Source organism: Anopheles aquasalis, chromosome 3, assembly GCF_943734665.1.
Source record: "Anopheles aquasalis chromosome 3, idAnoAquaMG_Q_19, whole genome shotgun sequence".
In the NCBI taxonomy this organism is placed as follows: domain Eukaryota; kingdom Metazoa; phylum Arthropoda; class Insecta; order Diptera; family Culicidae; genus Anopheles; species Anopheles aquasalis.
In genome coordinates, this window is record NC_064878.1 from 62,518,549 (window position 1) to 62,533,548 (window position 15,000).

The 15,000-nt window shown below is 51.5% G+C and overlaps 4 protein-coding genes across 7 annotated transcripts in view; 1 reads left to right on the forward strand and 3 right to left on the reverse strand.

Annotated features, from left to right (window-relative positions):
• LOC126578794 (tyrosine-protein kinase transmembrane receptor Ror2-like) overlaps window positions 1–381 on the reverse strand; it is a 10,463-nt gene extending 10,082 nt beyond the window's left edge. For all 3 annotated transcript variants that reach the window (XR_007608410.1, XR_007608409.1, XM_050241706.1), the window contains exon 1: window positions 1–381. This exon is cut by the window's left edge and continues 197 nt beyond it. Coding sequence is in view for 1 of the 3 variants with exons in the window: in XM_050241706.1 (XP_050097663.1) it covers window positions 1–208 (208 nt within the window). In the remaining 2 variants the exon portion in view is untranslated.
• Window positions 382–596: 215 nt separating this feature from the next.
• On the reverse strand, window positions 597–2,702 carry LOC126578796 (kinesin-like protein subito). Its single transcript, XM_050241711.1, has 3 exons — window positions 1,098–2,702; window positions 843–1,032; window positions 597–776 (listed from the first exon to the last, which is right to left on the reverse strand). Exons 1-3 carry the CDS (start codon window positions 2,645–2,647, stop codon window positions 621–623), a joined length of 1,896 nt encoding a protein of 631 aa, XP_050097668.1. The 5' UTR covers window positions 2,648–2,702; the 3' UTR covers window positions 597–620.
• A 184-nt stretch (window positions 2,703–2,886) lies between these two features.
• Window positions 2,887–12,639, forward strand: LOC126578786 (AT-rich interactive domain-containing protein 2). 2 transcript variants are annotated; one of them, XM_050241689.1, is made up of 8 exons: window positions 2,887–3,319; window positions 3,399–3,492; window positions 3,568–5,712; window positions 7,281–7,802; window positions 8,562–11,537; window positions 11,607–11,972; window positions 12,062–12,153; window positions 12,248–12,639. In XM_050241689.1, the coding sequence occupies exons 1-8, from the start codon at window positions 3,039–3,041 to the stop codon at window positions 12,360–12,362; spliced, it is 6,591 nt and encodes a 2,196-aa protein (XP_050097646.1). In that variant the 5' UTR covers window positions 2,887–3,038; the 3' UTR covers window positions 12,363–12,639. The 2 variants fall into 2 exon arrangements, with proteins under 2 accessions (XP_050097646.1, XP_050097647.1); XM_050241690.1 differs by having other exon boundaries at window positions 7,281–7,793.
• Window positions 12,640–13,481: 842 nt separating this feature from the next.
• On the reverse strand, window positions 13,482–14,134 carry LOC126578815 (uncharacterized). Its single transcript, XM_050241739.1, has 2 exons — window positions 14,056–14,134; window positions 13,482–13,950 (listed from the first exon to the last, which is right to left on the reverse strand). Exons 1-2 carry the CDS (start codon window positions 14,060–14,062, stop codon window positions 13,661–13,663), a joined length of 297 nt encoding a protein of 98 aa, XP_050097696.1. The 5' UTR covers window positions 14,063–14,134; the 3' UTR covers window positions 13,482–13,660.
• Window positions 14,135–15,000: the final 866 nt, after the last annotated feature.

A 15,000-nucleotide genomic window follows, 5' to 3' on the forward strand; every position in this document is an offset into this window, starting at 1 on the left:
ACCCAGTGGCCGCCGCCGCTGCTCCCTGCGCTCCCGTATCGCGACCAGCGTTTCCCGCACGAAGCTGTGCTGCCGACGCTGTGGAAACTGCCAGCACGGAATTGGTGGTGGCACTAGGTGTGGCAGTCAGCCAAGAGGTGGATAACGCCAGCAAACAACCGACGACGCTCGAGCAACACACACGAATCGGGAGTTTGGCACGGCCCATTGTGGTTTGGTTGGTTTATCGCGTTTTCCCGGGGGCACCAACGCGCGGTTCGCGAGAATGAAAACCTCAGTTCCCGTCGGTTCTACAGAAACACTCGGCCCGTGCCATCCATCGCTGAAGCACCGCGGTGATGATTTTCACTGAAGATTTTCTTTTCAGAAAATCAGTTTTGTTGTGCTCCCTTTCGCAACTTATGCTGCGACCCCACATAGCCAGCTCACTGAATCCTCTTTTATGAGAAAGCATAGTGAGCAACATAATTCCTCACTGAATGGGTGGTTTCGATGAGATGAGAGGATGAGCTGGTTTCGAATAAAACGGTCAGAACGTTGTTGCTTTGTTACCAGAACACCCTGAACGGAATGGGAATTTATTAACATAAAAAAATGGGCATACTAGGGCCACGGAATCACTACAAGGACAATCGGCGAACTCCCTTGCGCTGAAGCCGATACACGTTTAACTCTTCTTCGTACGCCTTCAGCTTGCTCTCGTACTCTTCCTGTTCATCCTCCATTTCCTGTATCGTTCGCTCCTTCGATTCCAACTTTCTTTGCAGAGCAGATATCTGAAATACGCGAAAGAACAATGATGAACCTGGCGTCCTGGACAAACCATTCGATTGGACGTTTACCTGTTGTTGAAACGGTAAGATGGCCACATGTTTAGCGCTCTCGATGCGCTTTTGATACGACTCTTCCATTTTATCAAAGTGCACCTTAAAGTTATCAGTTAGCTCGTTTCGTAGCTTATACTCCTGAATGGAAAGCGCTTGCCTGTTGTGATCCAACTCGGCCTGTAACTGCTGAACCGCTAGCTTCAACCTACACGCAAAGGAGGATGCAAATGAAACCCGGGAGCAAAAGAACGCAAATGAGCAGAAACTTACGCTTCATTCTCGCGCACCACCAGATCGTAATCCGTCTTCGATGAATGGTCCCCGACGGAGGAGGCGAGGAAAAAGGAGTACCGCGTGCTTTCCGGGCCCTTCAGGAGCAGCTTCGGTGGCTTGCGAATCACAATTTGCTTGGCGATCGAGGAAAAGTTGAGCACGTTGATGTTTTCATCGTAAAACTCATCGGTCGGATAGACGTTGACGATCATCGTCATCGGTTCCTTGCCCAGCAGGGCCGACTGTACGATCATCGTCAGCTTCGAGTCGCGCACCGGCACGAGATCGTGCACTTTCCGCGACTTTTGATTCCTGTGCACCGTCTCCAGGCAGCGGCCCAGCACCAGCAGCGAATTGTTGATCTTCTGCGCCTCCTTCAGCCGATTGGCAATGGTGCCGGTCTTCTTTTGGCGCTCCGATCCGGCCAAGTCGCAGAACTTGTACACGGATTGCGAAATCTGTTGCATCGAGACCGAGTGCGTTATGACCGTGATGGTGAAGATGCTGTGCGATCGGCTTGAGTTGCGGTTCACATCGGTCGAGCCGTATGTCGCACTTTGCAGCCCGTACTCGAGCAGATTGTACGCGTCTTCCTTCGTGCCGGCATACAGCGTCGAAAGTCCCTTGATGTAAGCGTTTCCCTCGTTCGCCAGCACTTTCAACGGTTTACGCTTGGCGCATGCAATGTCCAAGTTTAGCAGATCGTACACGTTCTCGTTGTAGATCTCCACGAAGGAAATCCATATGAACACGCGTCGATCGCCCAGTTCCAGTGGCTGGAACTGCTGTTGACTCTGAATGACTTGGCTAATCTCGTTGGGCACCTCAGGCTCTTCCGATTCGCTCCTCACCATTTCCTTGATGGCGTTCAGCTTGCGTACTTCGTCCATCACCTGTTCGTCGCTCAGCGGGCACGGTTTCATGCCGTCCATCTTGAGGCTCGGATCGCTCGAAACGTGTCCCTGCAGCTCGCCGTAGATTTGTTCGATCGATCGTGGCACGATGCCCGGTTGCTCGCCATTCCCCAGCAGGGTGTACGTTTTTCCCGAGCCGGACGTTCCGTATGTCAAGATGGTAGCACCCGGTTCCCCCGAGGCAAGCCGGATCGTTGGCCGGATGCACGAATCGTACACCTCCGCCTGCGATACATGATCATCGAACACGTTACTGAAGGTGAAGTGTTTTTCAGAGGACAGCTGGTTTTCTCCGGCACATTTGGCGATCAGTGTGTTGCTGTCCCGGATCTGCAGACTACAGTTGTGGCGCTGGGAGTACGGTCTGAGCCGCAGGCACACTTTGACCGTTTCTTCATCCTTCGGTTCGGGCAATTCCCCCGGCAGTTCATCGAACTGCGCATCGTCCTCCAGCTCGTAACCGGCCGATGGTGATTCCTCCTCTGCCTCCTCGAACTCGGCCGCCAACGCAACCCTCGACTGCCGCTCAGCCAGCAGCGATTCCCAGCTGGTACCTTTGGCCGGTCGTGGACGGCGTAAGCGATCAACACTCTTTTCCGGGGCCTCCAAGTACGACGGCTTAGCGCGCTTCATCTCGATCGTTTTTCACCTGTTTTTCCTCTGTTTTACACTGAAAATAATGCGGATCGTTCGCTGTGTGGCTTTGGCGGGGAGTTTTCCGTTTTTTTGCCGTTGACCGACTGACGTTTGAACTAGTGAGCTCGTGGTAGTGAGAAGACCTTCTCACGGGTACTTTGACGTTTGCATTCTCGCTCTCTCTCTCTCTCTCTCTTTGTTACCTCTCTTTTACTCGTGTTCTCGCTTCGCTCAGCTTGGCTTGCGTCGTCTTTGTCGCGCTCGAGAATCCGCGAATTTTTGTAGAAAACTACGAATTTCAAGGGCCGTGATCGGTGGAAAACACGTTTCCGAAGTGGTTCTGCTGGTGTCCTTCCGGTGGTGGATGGCAAAAACGTAAGCGGGAGCGATGATGGAAGGTGTGAAAATGGAGCGGATCCTAGCGCACGCCACCGATGACAGCAGCAACACGAACGATGCCGCCAGCATATTCAACGCAAACGCAACCGGCAATCCGGCAACTTCCAGTGGGGTCACCTCCCTGATCATGGTGCCCTTTACTCCCGGTACACCCGGCAAAGAATCCGTAAGACCGCAGAACGTGCGCCGCTCGGCACCGGCCAAACCGACGTTCGAGAAGGACAAGTACAGCTTCCTGTGCGACCTGCAGATGTTCCACGACAAGAATGGGTACGTTCATGGTAGCGGTCGCCGCGCACCGGGAAAATCGGGACACATTTTCATACTTTTTCTACTTCCCAAATTGCAGGACACCATACACGAAACTTCCAAAAATTAGTGGCCGTGAAGTGGATCTACACAAACTCTACTCGGTCGTTATCGGACGCGGAGGATGGATGAAGGTAAGCAAACTATCACGCAACGGAAAATCTAAAATAACAGGACACTAAAACTTCGATTTCGTTACCATTCGATAGGTCAATGCTCGGGAGGACTGGGATGAGGTGATCGAAGAACTGGAGCTACCGACGCGCTGCGTAAACAACGAGATTGCCCTAAAACAGATCTACATTCGCTTCCTGGACCGATACGAACGTGTCAACTTCCACGGCGAGGATAAAGATCCGGCCGAAGATGAGGATGATGAGAAGCGATTACATCGGCGCTGGTCCGTTCGGGCACTACATACAATGCCGAGCGTCTACAACCATCACCAGCACAACGTACCGGATGCCCTGCGATCATCGCTCAAGCTGTCGGACGATCTGTACCGTGCTTCGGAGTACGATAAGCTGATCCTATCGCTGCTATCGCCCCTGCCGAACGAGCAGGACTTTGCAATTAACGTGTGCACGCTGATGTCGAACGAGAACAAGCACACACTGCACATCGATCGCTGTCCACGGCTGGTGTATGCACTGTTGGCGCATGCCGGTGTTTTCAATCACTTCACGCTGCGCGATACTTTCAACGAGTATTACTCGAACATCCGCAAGAACTCGCTGCAGCGCTTCTGGAAGGAGTGTTTGTTCGAAAAACCGCAAGTGCTGGAGCTGTCGCTGGAGGATTGTTTCGCCAAGATGGGCACCGATCCGAGTGCGCTCATTGCCAGCATCTACAAGGATGAAGAGGAACTGGAAAGAGAGAAAGCGGAAGACGCCGATGATGGGCTCGATCTGGGTGGCGACCAGAATGACGGCCGCAGTCGCTTAAGCATGGCCACGCTACGTACCTTTCTCAGCCTTGGCACGGGACTGGGAACAAACGATTACATTGGCCAGCGAGTGCTTCAGATTGCGGCCATCTTTCGTAACCTGAGCTTTAACGAGGAAAACCTATCGCTGCTAGGCCGCAACCGTACCTTTGTCCGGTTTCTCATCATGTGTGCAAACGCGCGCTGGAACAACTTGCACCACATGGGGCTCGATATGCTCGGTAACATAGCCCACGATATCGATCTGAACGATCCTCAGTCGGACGAGGTGACACGATGCCTGCTGTTCACCCTCTCGGAGGGACTAGAAGGTGCTGATCGTGGTGTGATCATCAGCTGCCTGGAGGTGCTGAGTAAGATCGCACAAAAGGAATCCAACGAGGACACCCTGAACCGGTGCCTAAACCAGGAGCTGTACAATCAAATCACACTGTTTCTCTGCCTGAACGACATTATGCTACTGCTGTACACGCTCGAGTGTATCTACTCGCTAACCTCGATGGGCGAAAAGCCCTGCCACGCGATCATGCACATCCGGGGTGTACTGGAGACGCTGGTATCGCTGGTAACAGTCGAGGCTCAAAGCTACGGTCCCGATGCGTGCATTCTGATGCGCGTGGTTGAAACCATTCCAGGCAATGTTGCTACCAACCAGCAGCAGGCACCGTACCATGGAACCGCGGTACCCGGTTCGGCTACCACGATGGCCCAGCTTACCGTGCACAAGGATGCACCGCATGGAGCCGCTACTGTCGGTTTGGCATACCCTACACAGGACACTCCAAAACATCATATGGTTAACAGCAATAATCCGATGGTAGCTGCTGGGGCTGCCGGAAATAAACCGATGCCCGCGCTAACGATACCATCAGTTCCACAGCAGCAGCAGCAGCAGCAGCAGCCAGTACAACCAGCGAACAACCAAACGACGATGGCGGCTACCAGCTCTCGTCCACCAGCCGCCAATTCACCACAATCCGGTAGCATGCTGGTACAACGAACGGATACAAACACGGCCACCATCGTTCAATCGCCTGGCCAGCCAACGATCGTGAGCAACACCAGCTCGCTAGCCGCCAAACACTTTCAGCAGCAGCAGGTCCTAGAGAGTGAACAGTTTGCGAGTGCCTGGTTGAAGGCAACGTTTGAGCTACATTCTGCTCCAGCCATCCGCACCGATCAGCAGGAGGTGTACAAGCTGTACATCGCGACGAATGGCAAGCTCGGGCGGAAGGTGATCGTACCGGCACCACACTTTCCGCGCTGCGTCCGTAGCGTGTTCGGTGCGTCCGTTGGGCCGGTCCAGTTCAAGATCGAGCAGAACGGTATCGAATCCATCAGTACGTTCTACGAGGGGCTAAAGATGCGCGCCAAACCCTTACCGATCGTACACAAGGGTACAGTGCTGGTGAGTAGCGATTGTTTGTTTCTAGAGATAATTTTCCTTACTTTTTAGATGAAGCTATACAGCCTTTGCCCAAACGCAGAACCAGCCTTTTAATGATCATTCTATGCTAATAGAGCTCTTACAGATAGGATCGCTCCGATTGGCAAAGCAATAACTAGTGTGTGTTTTTGCGTGGACGTTAACATTTACCGTCGTAACTCAGTTCTAATACTCATTCAGGCCCTGTTGGATCCCTGACAATCGGCAATCATCGGGCAGTGGTGTCTTGAAATTTCGTACAACTTTATCGTTAATGATTACCAAAGAGCATCTCGTCTTACAGCTTCTAAACATCTTAGGCGTAAAGAAGCTAACAAACGTTTCTTTCGAACATATTACACATTCCTTCTAGACAGCGAACATAGAGTACGTAACGGTACCTAGCTCCACTTCCAACAGCACTCCTGCACAGTGCAAACCACCAGCAGCAGCAGTAGCTATCGATCTTCCGGCTGGGCCAGTGATGAACAACATTTCGATTATTACTACCAGCAACACAACCGCAACCACTGTCACGATTGCCTCGCTCGTCACGAACACGCAACAGGCAACGATCACCAGCAAACCGTTCGCTAACGCCGTTACCACGTCCACCACGTCAACTGCTTCCTCACTCGCAACACTCTCCACAGCAATCACCTTCGAGCCAATAGCAAGTGGTGCCCGTACATCGTTTGGATCGCCTGTTGTCTTTTCCACCGCCAAAGGACAGCCATCGTTGCCAATGCCATCGCTTACCTTCACAACACCCTCGAGCTTTGCTGCGATCCGTACATCGTCCGTCATAGCGTCAACTCAGGCTGCGGCAACGCCAGTTACTCAGTCGACCGTTTCTGTCGTTCCGAAGGGAGCGCCCGCAGTGGTGTCAGCAGTGACGAAGACAACTTCGCTGCCAAAGCACTTGGTACCGTTCAGTACCGGACAGACCACAGTAACGGTGACACCCGGAACCGGCAACAAACCGCCACAGCAACAACAGCAGCAGCAGTTGCTCGTAACGCAACTGGGGGGCAAGAGTGTGCTTCTCAATCAGGCAGCAGCGTCATCCGGTGGTGTAAGAGAACTCAAATCATCCCCTTTCTCCGCTTGCCAATCCCCTCATTCCTTCATCCCCTAGAACATCAAGCTCGCATCCATCTTCTTTTGTTGGTCCTCGTTTTGGTTTTGCAATCGTTTGTAGCGTACCTGTTGTGCCAGACTGCCGGGACTGAGACTGCCAGTAAGATCGCGCGAAATGGCTCCCGTTGCTTTCCTGTTTGCCGTTCCGTATCTGTTGGTTCCGTTGCATTTACCCTTTTTTGTTTAACCATTCCTCGCTGCTTTTCTGGTTCTGTTGACGTGCGCTTTCTATTTGGTTCGATGTATGAGCTTCCGTTTTTCATTTGTCCCTTTTTGTTCGTTGTCGATCCTTTGATTACGTATGTAGATCCAGTGTTTTTTTGTTGTTATGCAGCAAAATCGATTGCGCCATCTAACAACCCACACTATGGGGTTTCACTTCGCTTCTCTTCCAATATGAATACCTTTAGCACCAGAACCAGTACCTACCGACGACTCCATCTTCGCCTTTGCTACAGCAGGTGCTAAGTGGCGATCAGAAGAGCAACGTAATCGTAGTCAACCAGACGACCATTTCACCGCAACCGGCGGCAAGCAACAGCGTTCTTCAACATCCGCAACAGAGCGGGCAAGTGGTACAGCACCAACAACAACAACAGCAGCTGCAGCAACAACATCATCATGGATCGCCGCACCATCAGACCACCGGAGGTAATGGTACGACCACAATCATGAACCAGTCGGGCACGATCTCCTCAACAACGACCAATCCTTCCGCGCTCATCAAGAGCCTGCTGGCGAACAAGGTAACGACGAACCCGGTCACCGAAAGCACGTTCGCCTCGGCCGTCGCCCCTACTGCTGTTGCTGCTGCTGCCGCCGCCGCTGCCGCTACTTCCAGTAGTTTGTCCACTACCAACATAACCACCACTAGCATCAGCCAACCTCCTACTACCAATTGTTTGATTGCACCGAATGTGAATGTGCGTCAGGTAACCGTAATGCGACAATCTATTATCACCCGTTTGGCATTAGGCTGACGGGATAGAGAGTTGAGTGAGTGAGCGAGAGCGTCAACTAGCGCGTGTTTCTTTGAATGGAGGCGCATGGTCGGACGAACGATTTTGCTTCGCGGAATCAACCACTCATCCCCCTCCTCGAGGAACTTATTTGAGCTTACTTGAAGTGTTCATCAGCAGTAGTGCTGTCTAATGAACAGAGAGAAATCCGGTTGCGCGCGTAAAATCCTCTGAGCTGTTTGGTTCCGCTGCAAAACTAACGTGATCACTGGCGTCTCTGTTTTTGTGTGTTTGTTGTGTGCATGTGTTTCTAATTAATTTTGCAATAGAGGTACAGTCTAAGTGACATGGCAGTGTTATTGCTCGGTGTGAAACACTAAATCTACTACTCCGTTACTTCTAGCGAACCAACTAGTTGTGTGCAAGCATGCGCTCGCCGTTTATAACTAACCCAGTATCTTATTCCGTTTGTGTTCTTCCCCCTGAGAACTTAAAATTGCATAAGCCAGTAGAGCAAAAAGATTTCACGATAGAAGAAGCTAGTCACTATTCTTCGAAAGGCGTGTTACTCTACTTTTATACTTGTTCCAGTTTTGCTTGAAGTTGTATGTACGCGCGTGAGTGTGTTTTAGCTAGGAAAAGTAATTTAGTTAAGCCATCATAATGGCGCAATAGCTATTGAATCTTGTAATAATTTTTATGCATGATCCCCCCGTACCGTTCCGATTGCAGGTTGTCCAAAGGCAGCAGCTAATGAAGCAAAAGCAACTGATTGATCAAAAGCTACCGATCACAGCGAACCAAGCGTCGGTCGTGGTCACGTCCAACAATCCACACAACCTCACCAACATTAAGGTAGGCAACTCGACCATCTCCATCAAACCGGGTACGCTGCCAACGAACACCGTCATTACGGCGACCAACCCGCACGAAACGCTCAACGCACCGCCACCACTGGCACCGCTTAGCCAACCGTTGGGTGGCCAAAGTACGATCATCAAAACGATCACCCCGGCAGACACGACGGCTCAGTTGCAGCAGCAGAAGTTGCTGCCCAATAAGGTGCTATCGGAGTTGCTGGAGAAGAAGCCGGGTGAGATCGTTATCGCCGGTGAGACAACTATCAAGCGCAAGATTGATAATGATGTGTCAATCGAACCACCGATCAAACGCATGGAAGTGCAAATGCAGGGCGATGGTAAGCCAAAGGCAGCAGATTTGTATGCTGAATTGGCCGGATCCATATTAGCCGGCGAGGAGATGGAGGATGCTGATGCACGGTCGGCTCGAGAGGCCGAACAGCAGAAGCAGCAGAAGCTTCAACAGCTCCAACAACAACAGCAACAACAACAGCAGCAACAACAACTGTTACAGCAGCAACAACAGCAGCAGCAAATACAACAACAAATCCAGCAACAGCAGCAGCAGCAGCAGCAGCAGCAGCAACAACAGCAAGTACAGTTGCAACAGCAATTTTTGCAGCAACAATTACAACAGCAACAACAGCAGCAGCAACAACAACAACAGCAGCAGCAGCAGCAGCAAATGATTTCCGTTCCAGTACCATTGCAACGTCAAATTATCGTCACACCGAGCAGCAGCAACCAACAGATGATCATATCCGCACAGCCTTCCGTAGTTAGCACGCATCCCCAGCAGCAGCACCTGACGACGCAGACAACGGCAACAATCAAGACCGATACCGGTTATCAAACCGTCCCGATTATCCTGCAGCATAATCCATCAGGAATCGGACCAGGATCACTGCAGATTCAGAAAGCGACGACAGCACCGGGCGGAGCGATAGTTCAACCGGCCATAATGGCTCCTCAAGCACCAGCACCGACGCAGTATATCCTGGCCACCAATCAGCAAGGACAGACGTACGTCGTGGCCCAACAACCGCAGCAGGCGCAGCCACAGCTTCAGCAAACTGTACTGCTCGCTCAAGCCCCTACCGCACAGCATCAAATTGTTACCCAGCAACAGCACGGCACACAGCAAAAGACAATCATTATCGTTCAGCAACCACAACAGCAATCACAGCAGCAGCAACAGCCAACGGTCGTCAACCAGCAGACACTTCAGGCCCAACAGATTGCTGCCCTGCAAGCGCAAACCGGCGGAACACAGAAAATATTCGTCAATCAGCAAGGGCAACAGATTCTAATGACACAGTTACCACGCCAGGTTATCGTCAGCCATGCCGGTGTTGGTGTCGCATCGTCGGCGGCTAACACTGCCGGTTCGGCCATTTTCACCTCGGCCGCACTATCGTCGCATCTGTCGGTCGCGCCCACCACATCGACGGCCGCTATGCTGTCGGCAGGAGTGGCACCATCACCTGTCGGCAGTACCATTATCGAGAAGAAACCGATCTACTTCACAACCAACGCTCAGGGTAATACGATTAGCTTCGAAGGGCCACCGCAGCAGCTGCAGGTCCAAACGACGGCCGGTGGACAACTCCAGCTGAAACCATTCGGACAGGGAACACAGGTCGTTAGTGCCGCAGGCCATATAATACAACAATCTGCCCTCGGTAGTTCTACGGGTGGTCAACAGACGATACAGTTCATTCAGCAAGCAATTCCTACTCAGCAGCAACACCAACAACAGCAACAACAACAACAACCGACACAACAGATTGTGTTCCAATCACAATCCGCAACCGGTCCGGCACAGATCATACAGCAACAGATCATCCAACCAGCCCCTGGTCAACAGGCGCAACAGATCGTGCAGAAAGTGCTCCAGCAGCAGCTAGTACAAGCGGCCAAACCGAACCAAACACAAATAATTACCGTACAGAAGCAGCAGCCACAGCTGCAGCAACAGCAGCAGCAACAAACCGTATCAATCCTGCAGCAGCAAACAGGCAGCATTTCCATCCAGCGACAACCAACGGGCACTATACTTCCGACAAAAACGGTTACACTGCCTACTGCGCCGAAAGGACAAATCATTCAAGTCGTACAACAGAAGCTGACGAACCCTACTACGACCGTTCAACAGCAGCAGTTACAGCAACAGCAACAGCCTGCTATGACAATTCAACCACGAGCTATCCTGCCGCCAGTCCCACAGTCGACTACGATCACACAAACGACGGTAGTACCGGTGAGTGGTTCCAGTGGAGCACCGACACCAACACCGCCACCAATTCAATCGATTTCGGTAACACCGATTCAAACGCCAACTCCACCAGCCACAGTTGTTGCACCGGTCGCACCGATCGCACCTGCCCCTCCGGCTGCACCCGCACCAGTGACAACTACTGCACCACAACCACAGCCAACGGGAACGCCACCAGCAAGCGCTCCGGTACAACAAGCTCCTGCACAGCAACCAGCTGCTCCCACCACACCGGTACCAGGTGGCAGTGCCTCCCCAGGCGTAACAACGGTCGTCAATGCCACACCCGGCATTCAGATGATTCCTCCGCCCGACGAGCTGAAGCACGTCGAAGCGGAAGAAGTTGATCCAAGCTGGCCCTGGGTTTGCGATTGGCGTGGCTGCCCAAGGAAGAAGTTTGCATCGGCAGCGGAAGTGTTTCGGCATGCTTGTAACGTCCATTGCCCTAGCAACGTTGATATCGGTGCCGATATCTACTGCCAGTGGGGTCCGGGACCTACCTTGTGTGACAATTTGCCCCGCAAGCGATTCTCACTGATGACGCACATTCAGGATCGCCATTGCACCGTGGAGGTATGATGTGGACTCCGTGTTAACTTCCAGATGACCGCTTGCTAATCTCTTTTTGTGTATTCTTTCTAGTCTTTCAAAGCGGCCGTTCAACGTAGGGTTGCTGGAGGTACAGCAGCAAGTGCTCAACCGTATCCCGTTACACTGGTCCGTCATCCGGGAACCGGAACAGGAAGTGCAGCTAACCGAGGATCACCAGCAAGCAGTGCTGCAACGACAGCAAGCCCATCCGGTAGCCCCGGTGGTGGAAGAGGATCACCAGCGCCTGCAACGTGTACGAAGATTGATACCTCTGGCGGAACGGGTGGTAGCAGTGAGGGAGGAAGCTCGTCAGGAGCTGGTAACAGTGGCCCAGGATTACTTTCTGCTGCCGGACCAGCCGCCCTACATGCCATCAAGCGTCACACGATGGATTACGTTAATTCGAAAGAATTGCAGGTAATAATGATCGCACAGACAGAGATCACCACGCGAACAGAAAAAATAGCATCATTTTATCATCTCCAACCTTTCGCTCGTCACTGCAGGATGAAATGGAGGGTCCGGTTACGAAGAGTATTCGGTTAACATCCGCCCTGATTCTGCGCAATCTCTGCGTATACAGCAGTTCGGCCAAGAGGTAAGACTCTTCTAAAACATCGTTATCGTGTTAACGATAAGTATTGCCACATATTTACCACCAATGCTAATCTGCACTATTATCTGGCATCTAGGCTTCTGCGATCCTACGAAGGACACCTGGCCGGAGTGGCCCTCAGTAATGTTGAATCGGGTCGAACGGTGGCGCAACTGCTGTTCGAAATCAACGATACGCAACCAAACTATTGAGCCTAGCCTGGCGATCGTCCTTACACGCGGCTAGATGATCGTTTGTTATTTGCGCATGCATTTTGATGCATTTTCACTTTCATTTTTTGACTTTCTTCTGCATTTCGACACTTCAGCAACACACGCCTTAACTGTAACTGTCATCGTATGCGCGAACACGCGGAAGGGATGCATTATTATCCATTCCTTTTTGTTCTTTTGTCTATTTGTTTGATTTTGACTTTGTAACTGTACATAACATATGGAAAGATTATGAATAAAGTTTAGTAAGCAGAAATGAGACTCGAAAGATGGCTAACTGTTCCTGGTAAAGAATATACTCCTCAAGTATTTACGGTTTGTATACAATATTTCAGATGGTGCTTGTGCCGTAGTTTCCGAAGATTTCAAGAAAAGAAAGTCGTAGCATCCCATAACAACTAGAGTGATAGCAGCTGCTCGCTGCATTATGAATCCAAGGGAGCTCTTGTGAAATTATCAAACATAATCGCTACAATCATGCACAGCTACCGCTGCGATACGTAGTAGAGCAGAAAAAGTGCGCGTATGTTTCCGCGACGAGTATCAAATGAAGGAATGTGGCATGAGAGAGTTGATATCAACAGACACATACTATCGATCGTTTCGCGTCAACGGTGAGACAATCAACAGGTTGTCTCCCGATATCTGAAGATATGCCGCATGGTGCCTTCACTCATGCAACGTGTTCTCTATCCGGGTTGACGTCGACGCCAAACGATAACAAGCAAAAGCATGGTCGTCAACTGATGGGTCTGTCATTTTGCACATCATAATGTGTCGTTCTGGACAAGATACATGCGTTGGCGGGGTTGCCCTTATCTTATTACAGCTCTTTCATTGCTACGTCGTGAAGAATTCTATTCGTAGAAGACAGCAGTTGATGTAAGACCGCCTTGCAAAGCATTTGAAATCCTTTTTGATGGGTTTTGGCATTCTTGGCAGGCTGGCTAATGTATTCCCCAGTCCAAGGCACTCCAACAATTCATCATTCTAGTAAGCCTTGACTCGTACACTTATTGAACTAAACATGTCGGAGGTCAAGATGGCGGTTTGGCAAAAGCCGAACAACAGAGAACACACGGAGGAATTACTATTGGCACTCTATCTCTTACTCTCGCTTGCTAAGACTCCCAAGCCTTTATTGTCGGTGATCGGGTACGGGTTGACTCGGTTCGGCTCGCGACCGATCGCTAGGTTGTGAGCCTTATCCGTGGCAACGTTGGATCGCTTCCACTGTCCGGCTTCTCATTGGGCGCTTCCAGCAACCGTGCGCAGGCTTACAGACGGCTGGGAGGCTTGCAGGTCGGGGTCCACTCCCAGTCGAACCAGTTGATGCAGGTGCGCGTGACCGAATCGAACATTCCCTCGGTCGGGCAGCGACGGTAGGTGGCCGGGGTACCGCTCGTCTCACACTCCCAGTAGGCAGTCGGGTCCCAGTTGTTACGCCACAGACGCTGTGTGGTCTCCGCTGCATTGCAGAGCGGCTGTCCATCGGAATCATCGCGAACGCAGCCATTTTGGGCGGACGCGAGCGCCAGGAACATGACGACGAGCAACATCATTACGGCTGCCGGAATGGGTCAGGGTAAAGCGAGGATCAGTTTCCGTTGGTGTAACTTCCTTGCTGCACGTTCTTGGGCCGATGAAGAACCGATGAGGGTGGGGGCCTTACCTTTCATGATGGCGACTGTTGAAGGAGTGTTTCACTTTCGTTTGGTTATTCCGATGGTGCGTTGCTCTTTCGAGGTGCTACAAACGATTGATACTGACCTCATTCCGATCCGGGAACAACGTTATATACCAGGACTCGAGCCAGCGACACTCGGTGCTCCCGTTCGCTCCCTTCTTTGCCGTGGTATCAGCCACCGCATACCGACGGCCCTCACCTTTCATCGATAAGATAGAACGCGAGATATTTCGCTAGTGATAAAACCATCGCGAACCGCAAAGATCGAACCATCGGGCAATGCCGGCTACTAGAACACGATAACTGAAATCGAATGGCCGGGATCGAAAAGGGACGGCCCAAGAACCAGCCGCAGGCGCATGGCGCGAACGATGACGCGGTGCTGATGACCTTAGTAGTAGCTGGTAGTAGTACAACTTTTGTCTTCACTCATCAACCATTCGCGGGGGGATGGGTGGTTGTTGGATTGTTTTTTTCTTTTTTGTGTTTTGCGCAGAAGTATTTCCACCGGAAATGTCACCGAACCATGCGTCGCCCTCGGACCGTTCCGATAGCGGCGTGGTCACTGATGATCGCCGATAGAAATCAACTTGTAGAGTGCTTGTAAACCAGGTCGGTAGGCAGCAGATTCTAACCGCAAAGGCCACCGATGACGATCGCCGGTCCAAGATGGGGCGGGTTCGGACATGCTTTTGGGAATTTCTTTTCTTTCCTTTTTGCATCGAATTGCATCTCAGGCGCCAATCAGCTAGACGAGGAGGAAGGCCTTGGACTGGTAAGCGGCGGTACATAGAAGCCACAAAGATTGCCATGCTTTGATATCTGAGAAAGTACATGCCATGCGATTTTGCATTCTTTGCCGTTTTGTATCGCAATTTCAATATTCTGGAAGATAAGGAAACTGATGCACAGATCTAATCAGCAATCAGA